This window comes from Amia ocellicauda, chromosome 5, assembly GCF_036373705.1.
Source record: "Amia ocellicauda isolate fAmiCal2 chromosome 5, fAmiCal2.hap1, whole genome shotgun sequence".
Classification (NCBI taxonomy): Eukaryota; Metazoa; Chordata; class Actinopteri; order Amiiformes; family Amiidae; genus Amia; species Amia ocellicauda.
Genome location: NC_089854.1, coordinates 35,873,466 through 35,893,238, shown reverse-complemented (window position 1 = coordinate 35,893,238; position 19,773 = coordinate 35,873,466). Strand labels below are relative to the sequence as shown.

The 19,773-nt window shown below is 42.2% G+C and overlaps 2 protein-coding genes across 5 annotated transcripts in view; one reads left to right on the top strand and one right to left on the bottom strand.

The window, feature by feature from the left end:
* Positions 1–19,773, top strand: part of cep83 (centrosomal protein 83) — a 31,836-nt gene that overhangs the window by 10,656 nt on the left and 1,407 nt on the right. For 2 of the 3 annotated variants that reach the window (XM_066704980.1, XM_066704982.1), the window contains exons 10-16: positions 1,295–1,444; positions 1,678–1,753; positions 2,022–2,179; positions 3,221–3,350; positions 3,824–3,927; positions 4,554–4,740; positions 8,558–9,909. In XM_066704980.1, the coding sequence (XP_066561077.1) occupies positions 1,295–1,444; positions 1,678–1,753; positions 2,022–2,179; positions 3,221–3,350; positions 3,824–3,927; positions 4,554–4,740; positions 8,558–8,668 (916 nt within the window). In that variant the 3' untranslated portion in view covers positions 8,669–9,909. Of the gene's footprint in view, positions 1–1,294; positions 1,445–1,677; positions 1,754–2,021; positions 2,180–3,220; positions 3,351–3,823; positions 3,928–4,553; positions 4,741–8,557; positions 9,910–19,773 lie in introns of those variants that run through there. The other variant, XR_010816827.1, reaches the window with a different exon arrangement.
* The window catches only part of plxnc1 (plexin C1), a 30,359-nt gene continuing 24,086 nt past the window's right edge, over positions 13,501–19,773 (bottom strand). For both annotated transcript variants that reach the window (XM_066704978.1, XM_066704979.1), the window contains 8 exons: positions 19,249–19,324; positions 17,914–17,948; positions 17,622–17,726; positions 17,167–17,330; positions 16,909–17,056; positions 16,395–16,535; positions 16,219–16,293; positions 13,501–15,440 (listed from right to left, as the gene is read on the bottom strand). In XM_066704978.1, the coding sequence (XP_066561075.1) occupies positions 15,327–15,440; positions 16,219–16,293; positions 16,395–16,535; positions 16,909–17,056; positions 17,167–17,330; positions 17,622–17,726; positions 17,914–17,948; positions 19,249–19,324 (858 nt within the window). In that variant the 3' untranslated portion in view covers positions 13,501–15,326. The remainder of the gene's footprint in view (positions 15,441–16,218; positions 16,294–16,394; positions 16,536–16,908; positions 17,057–17,166; positions 17,331–17,621; positions 17,727–17,913; positions 17,949–19,248; positions 19,325–19,773) is intronic.

Sequence of the window (19,773 nt, the reverse complement as noted above, 5' to 3'; positions counted from 1 at the left end):
CGAGTTTTTGATTTTCATATTTTTTTTCAAATACCAATGGTTGTTCCAGGGCAGGTTCTTTAAAAATACTCTAATATAGGGAAAATAATATGTTAAAATACAAATAACAATTAGTATCTGTAATTTACCCAGGTCTGCACAAAATATCAAAACCTATGATGCGATGATCATACTGTGGGATGGATATAGACTGTGTTGTTCACCAGAGTGTACAGGTTATTGCCCTCGCCTCCCCAGCCTTGTCTTTTTGTTTGTCAGCAGATTTATGCAGTTCTGCACAGTTTCACCAATCCCTTTGGTGGAGCAGCGCAGATCTGCGCAGAACTGCGGACGTCTGCACTACATAAATGTGACCTGTAAATTTGTTTACTTTTGTTTACTTTTTCTCTGGACGGATCACATGCGTTTCCATGAGATTTTGGGAGTTTTGAGGCCGTGTCAGAGCTCCTCACGACAAAGGATTTTAGATCATTCGTTATGTGTGTGACCCTCTGTTCTTAAACGATCGTGTATTGTGCAATCCTTCACGACGCAAAAGACATAAGTTCAGTGAAAAAGCGGCCGTTAAGTGTGAGCTGCCCACCGTTCTCAAAATGGGGTCAGATTATAGAAACTGTGTAGTGTGAACCTAGCATAAGGATCCTTATAAAGTTCATTAATGTATTTATATTTTGTTTTTAACTAGGAAAGTGTAGGGTAATGGAGGAGTCGAGCTTGCACTTGCACGTGTCGTGCTGATGCTTGTCCTTCACCTATCTTTTTTTCCTTCTTTCTCATGTCTCTCTATTCCAGATTTCATTTGCACACCAGGAGTTAGACAACAGCAGCAGATATTTAGTGTCAATAAATGACTGATGTAAAAAATGCTGTATAGTATTAGGTCTCTGCATTAAAATTTCTCACTTAAGAATAAAGGTTCATATTATCATTGTATAAGGCTAATAGATTGTCATGTCTGCCTTGAATATTTTCATTATGTTCAAAGAAAAAGTTGACCGATAAGTTTTCAGCAAACTAAGGTCTAGACCAGATCAATATTTTGACCCACCCTCGAATGGCAGCGTTCCGTTTTGCTTATAAATAGTAGAGTGGCTTTTTACAATAAATTCAGCTTTTTTAACTGAGTTCAAAGATGAAGGTCAGAATGATCCTATGGATGCAATTAGGTTGTGTGGAGAAGATTATTTGTTTTAATTTTATGAGTAAGAGGTAGGTTTCTCTCTAGGCTACGTGTCTCAATCTTCCTGTTTGAAGTGCATGCTTGAGTGCTGGCTCTTCTATGCCCTGTGTGCAGGCTGGAGCTGGAGAGCTGCGTGGCAGAGCTGGAGCAGCAGAGGGCATCACAGGAGGCTGCTGGGAATTCGGACAGGGAGCAGTGTCAGGAGAAGCTGCGTGCCGCCCAGTTGAGCGAGGAGAGCGCTAGAAAAGACGCCCAGAACCTGAGGTAGGCAAGAGCTGTCATCACCCCAGGCCTTCAAGACTGTGGCTAATTATTCTTGTTTGCTGGATACCAAGTTTGCCACCTGGGCTGGAACTAAATCAAAATTTTGAGCCCACCCCTTCACTAGTGGAAAACTATAAACCTTTACTCAGTGCCGGCTTTATTTAAGACGCTTCATTCTGCTGATCGTAAATGTACTAATCAATCTCTCTCTCTCTCTCGGGCACATTTCTCAGGGCTAAACTACAACAGCAGGCGCTTCAGCTGCAGGACCTGGAGAAGGAGAGGAGTGAGAACAGTGACCTGAGACAGGTACAGTGACCTGAGATGGGTACCTTGCTCTTCCCCCCTCAGGGCTAGCAGACTTGGGCCCTTTTCCAGCAGCCCATCACTGTAGGGAACAGCAGTACAAGTGTGTGGCAAGTGGCTTAGCAAACCTGTGCTGCTAGATCCTCAAGAAGAACAACCAGGCTCTCTGACACACACAGGCCTTGTTTCTTGTCCACAGTACATTTTACAGTGTGCGTATGTGTGTTGTATTTATCTAAATCGCCTGGGATTTTGTGTGTTCCAAATACAGCAAAACCAAGAGCTGCAGGTCCAAGTCAGTGCCTTGTCGCACTCCGAGAATGACCTGCTGGACACGAATCGCCGACTGAAGGAGTTGCTGGAGCGGCTGAAGGAGGAGCTGCGAAACGCCCGTGGACAGGCGGAGAGGGCGCAGCACGAGGCAGAGAAGTGGGTTTTTACGTTTTCAGAAACGATTAGCTTGAAAAAAAGAGAAAAATGTCCTTTATTACTATGCAGAAGATCTCTCTGTTTGTTTTTGATTTGAACAATTGTTTTCCTCAAATCTGTCTGTTTTGGTTACAATCTGTTTGTTTTTAAGCTGCATTCAGACTCCACAGTATAAAGTGAAAGTTCAGAACAGAAGTGTCTTATACTGGTTCGTTTGGTGTGAATATGGGCAGTGCTGAAATGTTATCCTGTTCTTGCGTTGCATCGTGCCCTTGTAATGCTGTCCTATTTTGGTTTATCATAAACTGAGGTTGAGTGGTTTGGAGTACATTCAGCACGAGCGTGAATGCACACACACACACACACACACACACACACACACACAACCTGTTCAAGATATTTTGGACATTTTCAGAAGTTCCCGAGAAAGTTGTTTTTGTTTGGCTCTGTGTATCAAGTGAAGTGTTCACACCTTTATTTCAAACTGTGCTATTTGGTGATTTAGGTATGGGCCTAACAGACAGTATTGTAAGCCAGTTAAGATCGGGGGTGTGTTAATATCTGACCCACCACAGAAATAGTGTTTAAAGACACCTTTAAAGACACTTCGAGTTCAATCTTAGTTTCCTCTAGTCTTCAACTAAAACACACAATGTTTTTGAGTGAATGTTTTCTTGAGAGAAAAAAACATTCAGACAATTTAATAAAAATATCTCACACACACACACACACACACACACCTCTATATTGACTATATGTTTACCCCCCCCACACTCCTCTCAGTGTTTGACAGTAAAATACCCTAAAAGATGGTCAGCTGGGATGCAAATTAACCTAATTTTGTTTTTGTTTTGTATTTCTATTACAATATTTTGTTTTGAATTGCTACTCTTGGAGTACCCTTTGAACATGTGATGCTCAATTCCTGTGTTTTACAGTGTAGCATTTATCGATGCTTTCAGATTTGTGATTTGCCAATGATGCTTTGTTGATTGGAGCTGCTCCCCCAACATGGTGCCCTCTGTTCCCCCCGTGTTGCAGGCTGCTGGAGGACCGGCGCATTGAGTGGCTGCAGGAGAAGCACCAGCTGCAGGAGCAGGATGCGCAGCTGCAGGAGAAGCACAGCCAGGTCAAGGAGAAGCTGCACAGGGCTGCCGCTGCCCAGAAAAAGGTATCCGCCCTGACGCTGATGCTGCGGTGTGTCGTCCTGCAGCCGACACCATGGTGACCACCCCGCCCGTGGTTCCCTGGGTCCTGCACTCTCTTCCCACTGTGGGAATGTGAGTTTAAACGAGTTCCCGAATGGCCCGACCAGGAAAAGCCTCCCTCTAGAGCACAGGGCGGGACCTCTCGTCAGAGTCTTGTTCTGAGTCTGGGCCAGTTTGAATGTGATTTGTCACCAAGACTTCCGCGGCGTTCTGGTTGCTCAGACTCCTGGTCAAGCAGATAGCTGCAAGCCTACGTTATTCTGTTTCAATTGAGCACTGCTTTTATATCATATACACCGAATTATAACGCACAGAACAAATGCACAGAAACAAAATGACCCGTTTGCTGTTGTGTGCAGTGTCTCTGATCAATAACAATTATCTTACGTTTAAAGTATTAAAGTATGCAATATGATTATATGGTGTTTCTCTCCAGAGGAAGACGTTGACTGAAAGCAAGCAGAAGCGAATGCAGGACAAAATCCAGCTGCTAGAAGCGAAGATACAAGAATTAGAGATTGAGAACAGCACCTTAAACAAGTATGTTTTCATATGAATGAATTTGGGCCATTTTGCACCCACACATATTTGATTTGCATAGTCTTGAAATTATGAAAAGCTTGTGGTCGTTTATGCAAATCCCTGTTTTGTGAAATGACAATGCTATATATACTATTTAGGAAACTGAAGCAACCCTTGGCAGCTGTTAAACCTCTGGTGACCTTTTTGTCCAGCAGGGCAGCTGTTGTGCAATATAACTGAATCAGCAGGAGGTTTCTGCTACTCAATAGTGGTCTGTGCAGTGTATTTACTGTACAGTGCCCTAATGGACAAAGTTAAATATAAAAAATGAAAAAGGTGGCAAAAAAAAAAAAAAAGGTGGACCCTCAGTCACATGCCAGTTTAGCAACCCACAGCAGGAAGTATGCCACCCGGCACAGGGATGGAGATTCAAGCCGATCCGCCCGTCCACAGGATTTCACAACGCCTTGTGTTGTAACATCCCTGTTCTTTCCTGTGATCTGTGCTAATTTTAGTCTCTTTCCAAAGACAGCAAAGGGCTGTGCTGTTGTCCACTCCTCCTCTTGTCACAGATGTAGTAGTTTATTGTGCGTAACTTTCAATGCACGCCTGCTGCACGTTTAAGCACACGGTCCCTCCCTCAGGAAGCCGGCCTACGCTGCGGACCAGGCCCAGCTCCACAGGAGGATGAAGGAGCTGCAGCGCCGGCACAACGAGTTCCGCCGCCTCCTCCTGGGCCCCACAGCCACAGCAGCAGGGATGACCCACTCGGCTGCTTTCCTCTCGTCCACTTTAGTGCCAGGGGCTGAAATGACTTTCCCCAATCTCCAAGTAAGTTCTGTTTTTTTCCCGGTCATATAGGGAGAGGGAGACATCTCTATTGCTTGAGCCAATACCTATCCACTGCGGGACAAGGCCTTGCCAAGATGTTTGCACTTGTTTCAATATAGATACAGATAATTCAATTTGCTTTGTTGGCATGACAACAGTATATTGGTATTGCCAAAGCATTACAGAGATATAATATATACAATATTTCACGTTACATCACACAGCCCAAATATACCGATCAGCCATAACATTATGACCACTGACAGGTGAAGTGAATAACACTGATAATCTCGTTATCATGGCACCTGCCAGTGGGTGGGATATATTAGGCAGCAAGTGAACATTTTCTCCTCAAAGTTGATGTTTTATAAGCGGGGAAAATGGGCAAGCGTAAGGATCTGAGCGACTTTGACAAGGGCCAAATTGTGATGGCTAGACGACTGGGTCAGAGCATCTCCAAAACTGCAGCTCTTGTTGGGTATTCCCGGTCTGCAGTGGTCAGTACCTATAAAAAGTGGTCCAAGGAAGGAAAAGCGGTGAACCAGCGACTGGGTCAATGGAGGCCAAGGCTCATTGATGCACGTGGGGAGCGAAGGCTGGCCCATGTGGTCCGATCCAACAGACGAGCTACTGTAGCTCAAATTGCTGAAAAAGTGAATGTTGGTTCTGATAGAAAGGTGTCAGAACACACAGTGCATCGCAGTTTGTTGCGTATGGGGCTGCGTAGCCGCAGACCAGTCAGGGTGCCCATGCTGACCCCTGTCCACTGCCGAAAGCGCCTACAATGGGCACATGAGCATCACAACTGGACCACGGAGCAGTGGAAGAAGGTGGCCTGGTCTGATGAATCACGAGTTCAAGGTGTTGACTTGGCCTCCAAATTCCCCAGATCTCAATCCATTCGAGCATCTGTGGGATGTGCTGGACAAACAAGTCCGATCCATGGAGGCCCCACCTCGCAACTTACAGGACTTAAAGGATCTGCTGCTAATGTCTTGGTGCCAGATACCACAGCACACCTTCAGAGGTCTAGTGGAGGCTGTTATGGTGGCAAAAGGGGGACCTACACAATATTAGGCAGGTGGTCATAATGTTATGGCTGATCGGTGTAAACAGAACAGGTCCCTTTCCATCTCCCCTCCCCGCCCTCCCTCTCTATTCAGATGAGACAATAAAATGAAATTAAACAAAATCACACAATACAAATATATACAGAAATATCCATAGTTTGGAATATGGATCGAATCCCCCCTCCCCTCCCAGTCGACACACTATCCCTCAGGTCAGTGCAGGCAGGGTGTCGACACACTGTCCCTTATGGTGTGGCAGGCAGTCACGTATTTAGCAGCTAAGGTTCCTCCTCTCCCAGTATAATGTGCATTTTGTCATGTTTTTACAGTTTAAAATCTGCCACCCTACATTCAAATTGAGGAATGTATTTCTCTCTCTCTCATATATATATATATATACACTCACCTAAAGGATTATTAGGAACACCTGTTCAATTTCTCATTATCTAACCAACCAATCACATGGCAGTTGCTTCAATGCATTTAGGGGTGTGGTCCTGGTCAAGACAATCTCCTGAACTCCAAACTGAATGTCTGAATGGGAAAGAAAGGTGATTTAAGCAATTTTGAGCGTGGCATGGTTGTTGGTGCCAGACGGGCCGGTCTGAGTATTTCACAATCTGCTCAGTTACTGGGATTTTCACGCACAACCATTTCTAGGGTTTACAAAGAATGGTGTGAAAAGGAAAAAACATCCAGTATGCGGCAGTCCTGTGGGCGAAAATGCCTTGTTGATGCTAGAGGTCAGAGGAGAATGGGCCGACTGATTCAAGCTGATAGAAGAGCAACTTTGACTGAAATAACCACTCGTTACAACCGAGGTATGCAGCAAAGCAAACCACTCATCTCCACTACAAATAGGAAAAAGAGGCTACAATTTGCACAAGCTCACCAAAATTGGACAGTTGAAGACTGGAAAAATGTTGCCTGGTCTGATGAGTCTCGATTTCTGTTGAGACATTCAGATGATAGAGTCAGAATTTGGCGTAAATAGAATGAGAACATGGATCCATCATGCCTTGTTACCACTGTGCAGGCTGGTGGTGGTGGTGTAATGGTGTAGGGGATGTTTTCTTGGCACACTTTAGGCCCCTTAGTGCCAATTGGGCATCGTTTAAATGCCACGGCCTACCTGAGCATTGTTTCTGACCATGTCCATCCCTTTATGACCACCATGTACCCATCCTCTGATGGCTACTTCCAGCAGGATAATGCACCATGTCACAAAGGTCGAATCATTTCAAATTGGTTTCTTGAACATGACAATGAGTTCACTGTACTAAACTGGCCCCCACAGTCACCAGATCTCAACCCAATAGAGCATCTTTGGGATGTGGTGGAACGGGAGCTTCGTGCCCTGGATGTGCATCCCACAAATCTCCATCAACTGCAAGATGTTATCCTATCAATATGGGCCAACATTTCTAAAGAATGCTTTCAGCACCTTGTTGAATCAATGCCACGTAGAATTAAGGCAGTTCTGAAGGCGAAAGGGGGTCAAACACAGTATTAGTATTGTGTTCCTAATAATCCTTTAGGTGAGTGTGTGTGTGTGTGTGTGTATGTATGTATGTGTATATATATATATATATATATATATATATATATATATATAGACAGATATATATATATATATATATATATATATATATATATATATATATATATATATATATATATATATATATATATATATATATATATATATATATATATATATATATATATATATATATATATATATATATATATATATATAAATATATTTCTCTATCTGTCTCATATATATATATATATATATATATATATATATATATACACATACATACATACACACACACACACACACGGTATAGGACGTATTCACCCTCTTGGAGTTTTTCACATTTTGTTGTTACAACCTGATGTTTTGATGCATTTAAATGGATTTAAAAAATATATATTAAAAAAGGTGGAGCAATTTGACATGACACAGGACATTCAGGGTCTGACAGGCGAGTGCTGTGTTAACCACTGGACCGTTAGTGTGAATGTTTCTGCTGCGGCTCTGTTTTATTCACATTGCTCTTGAACTGAAACTCTGAATTTCTGAGGAGGGGGGGTCAGGGATTGGGTCTCCATGCATCTGTATGTGAAGGAAGACTGTGTATCATCATCCTGACAGCAACTGAACTCTCAGGGCTCTTGCTTCAGGGACTTAGGCTGTGTCCCAAATCGCACACTCACTCCCTACACCCTTCGACAAGTGTACACTTTGTGTGATGTTGTGCTGACGCCACAGAGTGTGCACTTGAGTGAGGAGGGTGGAGGGTGTAGGGTGAAGCTAAAAGCGCTCAATGGGACGCACTTCAGCGTCAGCATTCAACGCCTTTGCCTTTGACCGAAAAAGTACCTCTTTTCTTGTATATGTATTTAATTAAAATAGTAGTAATAATAATAATAATAGTAATTTTGAAATGCATTGTTCGTTAATTTCATCTCCTAGTTTTCAGCGCTAAAACACTTCCACATCAGTGTGCTCTTCTGTACACTGTCGAAGGGAGCATTGAAGGACAAACAGCGCGATTAGGCTCCTTCACTCGCTGCCTAAGGGATGAGTGTGCAATTTGGGACGCAGCCTTAGTGTACCTTCTCCCTTCTGTGTGGGGAAGTTTTTATATATGTGTATAATATAATATTTGTGGTTCATGGAAATGAAGATATTTGATGTCCTGCTTTATTGCCCCTCTGCTGATTGGCTGGTGCAGGAGGAGCAGCAGCAGAGGGAGCTGTGTCTGTTGCGCAGGCGGCTGGAGGAGCTGGAGACGATGCAGCAGCAGCAGCTGGAGGAGCTTGAGGCTCCGCTGCAGCGAGAGTGAGCGCCCAGCGCCAGGCGGCACCGGCTGCACGGCAGCCAGCGCCACGTTGGCCCCAAAATGGGATCTCTGGGAGCACAAATCACTCAGGCCTGTGAAATAGTTTTGATTTGTGTGTAGAAAGTGACTGACAGGGTGCCATTTACAGAGTAAACCTGATGCAGCCTCAGGATCTGGAGGTTTATACTGCTAATTGCACAGCAGTGTGTTATGTTGTGTACTTTGTCGCCATGTTAGCCCAAAGCACAAGGAATGAGTTTAATATGTGAATGAACTGGTTGTAACTCTTTTAGTAGCTGCGAATGCATTGCACTTGGGCTTCATTTGACTGACTGTGCGTCTAAGTCTGCGCACCGTTTTCTAATGGTGCCGTGTCTTTCTAACTCCTCTGTCCACAACAGTTGTCTAAACACAATAATCCGGGGTTTGCCACGTCCCTGTCCCGAGGACCACACTGTGTTTCATGGAACCACTTCCTTCATTAAGACATTTATCAAATGGTCCATATGAACCTTTTTAGTATCCTATTAAATTATTATTATTATTTTTTTACTCATCATTTTCCAAACATTTCTGCTCGTGGTTGATGCAAGAGGTGAAATTAGACGATCTAAATGCGCCATTCATTTTGCTCTTCCAGAAAGAGGACGTCCAGAAAGAGGCTTTTCTCTTCCTGTGCGACAGGTGTGTGTGAAACCCTTCACAATGAACTCTGCTGTTCATATGACATTGGCGTTGGGAAATTACATTGACTGTTTATAAAGTGTCTGGAATTTAACCACTTGATCATCATAAGGAATTAACAAAGCTTATTACAGGAGTGTCTGATACAATATCAGTACCGTGCATGTCTGTACACATTGTTTGCTAAACGTTTAATATTTATGTTGTTGAGCATAATGGTTTACTAAAAAGGTGCAGGACAGTCTGAATTCAATTCAGATTTTTCGGTGTCTGGGCAACATCGCACCGAAAGGGGAAGCAAATAAGCATTAGTTTGGAATGAGAAACCGGAGATGTGGAGCCCCCCCAGGAAAAGGGCTGGGAAACACTACAATAATCTACCTTCCATGTATTCAACGTCTTGACATCACTATATCACATTCTAAGGTATCGCTGATGAAAGTCTTTAAGACTCATTGGGTGACATGCAAAACAAAAGTACTCTTCTCAATCATATAATTGTATTAATATATTTCGAGTTTTGTACACATTTTGTATATAAAAATATTTTATCAAACTAATCTTGTTTTCTCAAAGCGTGTCATTGTATTCCTGTCTAACTGTTAAAGTACTTCTTGATTCTATCTGTCCAGCAGCTCATTTTTGCAGTACTGTGTCTGTTCTTGGAAGTCAAGCAGCATTTATTTGCAGTGTAAAAATAGAATAGGTACTACTATTTGAATCATAGACAGTCTAAAATTAATTAGTTAATTTAGCCTTAACATTCCAATACAATGACATTTCTGTGATACAAAAGCAATGCACTTAGTGTGGCAATAATACATTGTGGGCTAACTGACCTTTTGACCAGTATTAATTGGCCTTTAGTTGCTGTTCCATACAGTGTGTGTTTTTGTTGGTTTCCATCAGTACAATGTGTTCCGCATCGATCAGTTTCAGATGTGTTCGGGGTTTTAGAAATGACTGAGCTCTATATTGTAGTTCCGTTGTTAAACCCCATAGACCTAGTTTCCTCTGTGTCAGGACCCACACATCGCCACAATCTCATACTTGAGCTGGTTTTGATTATTATCATGAGGTAGAGATTCATAACCTAATCATATCGCCCCAAAAACGGATTATTATTTTCACTGTTTTAATATGATTGAGCTGCTTGGTGGTGGCAGACACACAGGAGTGGCACTTGAAATCTTGTCACCTAAACCCTACTGCTTTTACTACAGTTACTACTCTGTTGCCTACTGCTACCTTAATCAAAACAGAATCTGTAGATGAGCTTTAAATAACTTCAACAATAGCCTAACTACTGCTTTAGACAAGTAGCTCCATGAAGACGCAATGTGGGTCTTCAAAACATGCCTTATGTTTTGTTTGTTTATTTATGATTTATTTGTTGTTGTTTTTTTATGTATATTCAGTTTGTAATGTGCTCTCTGGCTACCCTGCAACAGGTGCTTGATACAAAATCATACGTAAACTACATAAATATGTATTCAAATGCTTAAAACAATTTATTTTAGCATTACATGTTGCAACACAAAACCACTATATATAGTTCTGGTGATTCCTTTAATGATTTTATAGTCTTATGCAGTCCTACATTTGAATCCCTCATTCTCATATTTTTGGGCGTTTTGTTTGTTTCACCAGTTTGCATCTTACAATTCTCACTTCTGCACTTACTGCTCTAGGAAGGCTGTTATTGTAAATGTGCACATTTACCCTTTTCCTCAGTAGTATTACTGTGGAATAACTATGTCCACTCCAGGATTAATCTAGAAAAGCTGCAACTGCATTGACTGTAAGTGATGTAAACTCCCTTTTTTCAGAATAATAGTGCAGCTTCTGTTTAGTGCTAATGTGGCTGTAACACAAAGCCACAACCGTTCTGGCAGTAAACCTGGAATCTAGAGCCGTAACTGAGCAATGGGGAACTCCCCTCCTACTTGTCACCTCATGAATCGGAAGCTATGTAACTGCTGCTGTATTATTGATCAGCAGACTCCCTTAGCCAGGGTGACTTGTTGACAATTGCCACGCTTTTTTTTTTCCAAAGCATTACAAAATAGTCCCATCAGCACACATCCTATATATAAACAAAGACTGGTTCAACATACAGTATTCAGTCTGCAGGGAAATACGTTTTGTTTAGCAGGCTTCTCTAACACAGTAACTGTGATTGTGGAAGTAGCCCTATAAATCAGTCTGGATATCCGTTCTGATATCCCACAATGCAGAACGCTTATCGGGTTCAGATATCTAATAACTGAAAGTTTTTTTTGTGTCCTCGCAGCCTGTGGGACACTCTTGGTTTTTGTGATCGCTGCAGTGGGAGGTGGAGCCGGGTCAACAGTGTGTCGAAGCAATTGGGCAGTACTGCAGAAAAGCCCGGCAACAGGTTTGCACACACAATTGGATGACTGCCTGCTCTAGCCATTTTGCTTGCTTCTTTAATGGCACTATGCCTGTCTGCAGGCACTCTGCCCTGTCTTTGAAGCCTTTGTGCTGCCCCCCCGACTCGTATCCTCTTCCCCCTCCCCTGCAACGCCGTTCTGTTGAACTGGGCTTCGCAAAACGGCTGTGCGTCTTATACAGCTGTGATCGTACCGACACTGGCAGTGTATCAATCATGTTTTATTCGGTGCAGCGCTCTTCTCCAGCAGATCACCGCACAGTGCACTACAAAGCCCAAGGAAACAGTGAAAACACAGAAAGGATGTTGGCAACATGTTGCCTGTACCACACTCTGCCCTTGGCTTATCTATATCAGCTTGCACGGATGATGCAATCTCCTACAGCTCCATCTGCGTGCAACACCTCAGATCCTGTGGTTCACCAGCTGTCAGGTAAATTCAGGTTTAAACTTTCACCGTCAGTCTGAGATCCCGACATTCGCCCCCTTTAAAGCTTTCTTTCATTTGTGGCTCACCTCCTTTCCCATCTACTTATCTTTTATTTTATCTTACAGAAATCATCGGCTCCTAAGCTTTGAGAATCACAGAAGAACTATTTCCCAAAGATGCTGTGCTTCCGCCCTGCCTGTGTGGTCAGTGGTAGGTCCCATCCTGTCCGAGTCTGGGGGCCCATCCTTCCAACACTCTCCGGCTCACTGCAGTTGCAGTAAATCACAGCCTAAGAGTCCACCATTACAGGTCCCAGTTCTGAGCCCATCGCTTTAGATCTGATCACTGATCCTTTGCTGAGTTTCCTTTTCTCCACCAACCGTGGGACCAACCGTTGAGCCCAGAAGAGGAAGCACAGGACCTCTCCCTTCATCCGATTCCTCTTTTAAGTTCTCCCTCTCCTCTTTTGCTTCTTCATATCGGGTGAACCCTGGGGCTGCAGCCACTGCCTCTTCCTTGTCATGGTTGCCTGGCTGCTGCTGCTGCTGCCTCTCTTGGATTTGGTTTCAAATTGTCGGTCACCTTTGCACAGTTAGGACTGTTTGTGCTGCTGTTCAGTCCTGGCAGACTACACTGCCTGGCAGGTGCTCAACTCCCGTCTCAACTCTTTTCAGCCATTTTGTCTAAACTCACTGACACAGCTGAGCTCTTATTGTGCTGCTGCAGTGCTGCCACTTGCAGTTTGATTAGCCGAGTCTGAAATAGAAGTGCCGCTTTCACATCTACTAGCATCGGCCTGTATTTTCTGTGTCTTCTTACTCGGTCTGATCAGTGTCGAGGTTTTTGTCTGGATAATCGCTCCTTTTCACTCGGTTATTGTAGATTTTCATTGTGGCAAATGATCCAAAGCTCAACAGAGACCCAGATACACTTAGAAGAACTAATAAATACGTCAATTAGTGGTGATGTGGTGATGTCAGTGGTGTGCTGATCTAATATGTCTCTGCAAGAGTTTTTTTTTTTTTTTTTAATTAAAATTTCTCCATGTAGGAAAGACTTAACTCTATAAATCAATTTTCCCCCCAGATATTGACCCTGCTAGGGAATTCTTGATGTCTGCAGGTTTTACCACAACACACCATGCAAACCCAAGCAACACCTGGGAGCCTGGGTTGGCCTGTCATATAACCCTGCTTGTGCTTACAGCTGTCATATTTCTTCACACATGCAATCCCTCTGTGATTGCCAGTTTGTTTAAAATCACTTCAAATGTAATCACCCCCAGTGTACTCAGACAGACTCAGACACTTAACTCAGCAGTAATGTTTATTCAAACAGGAAGTACATAATGTAATAATAAAAAATAAAAAAACAGCAGAAGCTCCAGCTACACCAACGTCCTGTATTACTGCTTAAGGCAGTCTGCTGTAATAGTGGTTTGTCTGAAGTTCCCCTCCTTCTTCTCTAAATTGAATGTCTGTCTGCTAGATCTTGAAACACATCCCCAACAGCTCCTGTCACTCGATGAGAAAACAGTTGCACGCCAAGATCATAGCCTTCAAGCAACTACCTGCTGTGGAGGTACAATCAATAAATATTCTGGTGTACATTTTCAGGAAGGCTTGACACATTTTCTTATTAGTTATTAATCTCCAATAAGCTACATTTCAGTGTGCCAAGCGATTATTGGCATAGTGCACCCTGATGTCAGAGATCAGCCGTCTCTGCTTCAAGCAAAAAGGATGAAGAGAGTATTTTCCCTCTTCTAGATTCTATAAACTACCATAACCCTCACTCTCATACATCACAACACCTTCCTCCAGGGTTAATGGTGTGAAGCGCTTCACCACAAAGCACATCCTGCCCCCGCGCCCCAGCTGAGCATTCCCAACCACATTAATCCGCTGCCAATGAGATGAACAGCGACCCAGAGAGGATTAATGTGAGAGTCCCTCTGTATTTGTCAAGGGTAAGTAGATAAGGGGCAGGACAGCAAAAACTCCAGATTACAGAGCTCCTTGCGCAGGGCTCTGGCACTGATGCTTTCCCGTTGTCCTGAACTCAGTGCACTGGTCAACAGCCGTGCAAACACGTGCCATGTCCTCCCAGTCCTTGCTAAGCAGAATGGATTGCTGTCCTCCAGGAGTGAGTGTCTGCCACATTCATTCACACTCCGGCGGCCATGTCAGGCATGCTGTGAGACGATTGGATTGTCCTCCCCTGCTGGTAGTGCCTTGGCAGTAAAATTCTTTTGGAAACTGATGTGAGGGTTTCACCTTAGCAAGTCTACTGGTGCCTGTGTAGTATCCCTTTGTGGAAGAACACATGGTACAATTCTGAGACCACCTGTTTTACACACGTTATACATTCAGAAACTGCCACTTGACAGCACAGTTTTTTTGACCAGCATGCCAAAGCAGGAGGCTCAAGTGAGGTTCAGCTTCTTTTAACAATTCAAGCATCAGAAGTTTGTAGATATCTGGCTTTTATGCTGTCTTAAAAACAGGGTGGAGTACTGGTCTTTAAAAGTTAATTTCATACTTAGAATAAAAACAGACAACAGCAGGCTGAAACAGACAATTAAAAAATGTATACAAAACTTAATATTGAAGAAAAAGACTCGCAGACCTAGACCAGAACAAAACTTTGACCTAACCATGAAAACGACTGACTTGCACCCTATCATGTGTTTATTTATAAATATTAGAAAGTGTCTTCAGATAATACAATGAGGTCTTTGTCTTGAGTCATTCAAGGCCGTAGTTTCATTTCACTAGTGACACAAATATAATGTACATATTATATCTGTGCAGTTTCTTTGCTCACAATCAATGTTAGGCTTATTCTGCTGTTTTGAGTGGAAAAACGTGTCTCCAAAATATGAATAAAGTAAAATAAATCCATGAAACCCGGACACCTGAACACAATGCTTAATACAAGTCTGTGAGTACGTGAAACAGTGGTAAAAGCCAACTAAATGAAGGTAGTGTTAGTACATAACAAGTTTTTATCATGGTTAGTATTACAGAATAGCTGTGGTGTGCAGAACATTACGTTAACAGTGGCATTGATAATCTGTCCCCTCCAGCTACAGATATTTCCGTGTTGTTTGTGTGAGTGCCAAGGATGAGCCATCACTCCCACTTGCACCTCTTCCGCTCATCAAATAAGTCCTTGACGTGATTCAGCTTCTGTTTCAATTCGGCCTTCTGCTCCAAATCTGCAATCTGATCCAGTTTCACCTGGATCTGTAGTGATAGTAAACATCAGAGAAGTCAAAACATTACATGGCTCACAGCTTTCCATCTTGCCAGGGTCTCGGCAGAACAAATGGCTACAGAACTGCGGACTTCACAGCAGTCTTCTCAAAGACCCATGACCTCAGTGCGGTGCTAAACAGACATGAATGGGTTACACTGCAGCACATTTAATGTTGTGTCACATTTGTGCTTCAGGCTTTGCTATATTGACAGTGAGTGGAATGGTAACCATTACATCCCTAAGAGTGGCTAATGGTCACCTTGCAATATCAGTTGTGTTTTCCACTGCCCAGGGGATGTATAACAACCATCTTTAAAGTGTTGCTTTAATTAAAGAGCAGTAATGTCTAAACTTTATAAAGCATCCATTCATGTGCTTATTTATTCCAAGGAACACACACAATCATTATACACCTCTCAAACAAGCACGACTCACAGTGCATTGTATAATCTGCAGGTAATGAATCACATTTGTATTGTTTAGGTTCAAAATCACCATCAAAGAGTGAACAGGCAGAAGTCTGAAGTTATATCTTAATATAATGGATTTGGCATTTGAACAAAATAAGTCCTCACTAAAGCATTGGCTCAATATTGACAATCTTTTAGCTAGTGCCTCAAACTGACTGTACCACGTGTCTTTTATTCATGTTCGTATATTGCTGTTGCGTTGTCAAATCCTTTCATATCAGTAAAAAACAAACAATTTAAACAAACAATTTTCCTGCAGTATTTCGGTATTTAATGATTTACTTAGGTTACCTACCTCATCAAAGTATTTCAAGATATATTTGTAGATTTCACAAAGTGCAGCTGATTCATTAAATTCATTTTCATGTTTCTGAAAAGCAAAACCAGAAAAAAACAGATGGGACAGTTGTATGCAATAATAGATGGACATAAAAGCGTAAAACAATATATTTCCATCAATACATCAGATACCTTTGACTCTTCCAAAAGAAAGGCTCTAAACTCTGTGGCAGAATGGGCAGGCAGCTCTCCGATGTGCTTGTAGTACGCTTTCACTTCCTCCTTGTACTTTGGGATGTCTTTGGCATACAGAAGTTTGTTTGTTGGGGCATGCTATGGTCAAAGGGAGACATAGCTGAAGCTTAATTTTTTTAAAGGAAGAAAGATGCACATGACACAAAACAAAATTTGTGCATGCTGCTTCACACACACTAAGATCCTTCAGGAAACAGCCTGATACCATCCCTGTATCTCAGTGAGTTATCAGCATGCAGCCCAATAAGCCAGAGGGGGAAAGACATAGTTGCTTTGCTTAAATGGTTTCTCGTGTCCTTTTGTTCTACACAAGCGGAAACCAGGCAGTCCTCAGCCCAGTACAGAAACACAGATACACAGTGTGTCCCTCAAAGAACCGCAAATCAGCACAGCTTTAAGAAGTTAAGTTAAGTTAAGAAGCCACAGGCCCACACCCGACTCGGACCGTCACCTTGCCCAGCTGCTGCTCTGTTAAGGAGAAGGAGTCCATGAAGGCCTGGGCGATGACTGACAGGCAGCTGTCCAGGTGGGCAGTCTTTTCCATGTCAAAGACAAACTGAGGGTTCTTCAGGATGTTCACCCAAAATCGCAGAGGCAGGCTGCAGCACGGGAAAACAGAAATAGATTTTTCCATGGGTTATGAGACAGGCTTGCATCTACTGATCTGCAAACATTAGTGAGAAACACAAAAGAAAAACCCTGCAGGTACCTGTTGGTTTTCCAGATGTGCAAGACATCTGGGTCAGAGATCTTCCTTTTGTCTGCTTCAGTGTCCAGAAAATCAAAGAAGTACTTCACAGCTGGTGGGACTCTGTTGTTGGGCATGCCCCAGATTGTGCAGAAAAGGTTTTCGACAAAAGAGTGAACTGCAACCTAGAAAAGGAAGCGGTTACAGCTGGTTGGCTTTTTTGTAATAACCTGATTTAGAAGAAAATAGCAGATAGACTACAGGGCACTACAGGGCAATGTCTGACACTGTAAGACTGTACAAGTTTCAGTTTATTAATGCAAATGGTGTGCATTTTTTACACTTGAAGCTCAGACCTGCAGCTTGTTATCTTTGTTATAGCATCAACACACCAGTCAATCTCAACAAATCTTGTTCCGTTTCTCGTCACACATCTGCGCCACAGTGTGCAATCCCCGCGATAGACCTGTGCTTACCTTTGTCCCCAGCAGTTTTGTGAGATAAACCTCTTTAAGCTTCAGCTTCTTTCTCTTGGGATTTTTGTTCTGAAGGTCGTCAGTTTCAGGTAAATCTGCTTCGATCTATAACCATAAAACAGTTAAACAGGAGGATCCCAGTCTGGCTTGAGTTTCCACCCACAGCACATGACACACAGCAACCACAGAGCTGTATGCTAGATACTACACACCAGCCTTCAAGCAATCAGGTTTACTTTTTCTTTTTTGCTGGATTAGTCACTCTAACTTTACATGCCTTAGTTACACTTACCAAATGGCAGTATTTTGTAGAGTAGTTGTCCTCGTCTAAATCAGTGAACAGAGACGGGAAGAAAAAACAAAAAGAAACAAAAAACATTAAAGTTGAATTTCAGCAAAACATGATATTTTGTTCGGCTACACGATTTCAGTGCACGGTTTTCACAGCTTCCTCTTCTTAGTCGAGATGGACATATATAACCTGAATTTATGGATATAGATCTAGGTTTGTGGTGAACTATTTGTCAGTGTGAAACTCTGTTTAAGTCACAACAGTTCAACAGGATGACTATGGTTGAAGGGTAATGAGATTTCATAAATAGCGTTTTAAAAAACATATAAACTTCCAAATTATTCTATATTCGTTCTATATGCCATTTTTTTGTTTGATCGTGTTCTGGGGATATACCTTTAAATCCACACTTGAAAAACAAGTTTGGTATCCTTGGTATGAAAGGTTTTGCCTCAACAGGGTGAGTTAATTGAGGTATGGCTATTATTGGAGTTGGCGCGATAACCCTGGTACTGAAGTCAAAAGAGGCGCACACGTCAGCAGCCCCTGCAGGCACACCCAGCCTGGCCCATTTCACTTGTGCACACGTTCAGAGAGCTCCTCTTACAGTATGACGTACAATAAAGAGTTCATGTCAACCTGTCAATTTAACATTACAGACATTCTAGACGGCGATGTTAAGGGATATATGCCTGCCAGTTTGGAGGCTGTGGACACATGCTTATTCTGAATATACTAATAATGCAAGTAGGACTAATAGTGTCTTAGGCGGTGACCTGGTGACCTCTAGTCACCTCTAGTCTAGGCAACAATTCTGATTATACAGGCCCTTCAGGAAAATACGAATTATTATTTTTATTGTATTGAAATTGAAGGACTGCTCTACCTCATTGTGGAGTCTGCGGGACACTTCCTATGACAATATTAGTACTTTCAGACAAAGCAAGTTTCCACGGCCGCTGAAATGACGGGCACCTGTTTCCATTATAAATAGTACTGAATGCAGAATGCATATTTGGGGAAAACAGTCAAAATTGGGGAAAGTAGGCAAATCATGTTAAATAATTTGACAATACTGACAAGGATAAATACGAACCCTGCAATTCTGTTACAATTACTCTGTCAAAATATTCTGATTAAGTCATGATTGTGCTTTTTAAATTTTTCAATTCACAATTTGATTGATTACCTGTAAGTATCTAAAACCAAGGTGCGATTATATTTGTGGAAATCAGTTATTAACATCCATGTGGTATAGTTCGCGGTTTGCAAATGGAGCCGATTTACATATATTGTGTGGAGAGAGTGAGCATTGAATCTGACACTTGTTTTTACCTCTTATACTGTTTTGGGTAGATAAATTGGCTCGAGGTTTTTTTTTGGTCACTCTTATACTTGCTCCATCTTCAATCTGACAAGAAATAAAGAATATGAAGTTAGACACCCATTGCTATTTCTTATCAATATTTTCCTACATCCCTGCAAAGAGAGACAAGTAATGTGTCAGAGCAAGTGCTTGCTTTACCATTCACTATTCATATAAGAAGAAAAGTATTTCCATTTAAATATGCATATCAGTATGCATAAAAGCAGTACCACTTTCATAAACGAGAAATATAAGCAAACATTTCAGCATTGTATGGTTGTTAAAATCAATATACATATAATTAATTACATATAATTAATTTTCTTTTCAGGACACACATCTGTTTTCTCCATGCTGGTGTATAGTAGAGGCCACTGTGTAACTGATTGAACAAACGTGTAGCTCTGCATTGTGCGATTCCTTACAGAAATCTAAGTAGCAGATGAACTAAACAAGATCAGTTGCAGCGCAAACATACTGTGCAATATAATTTC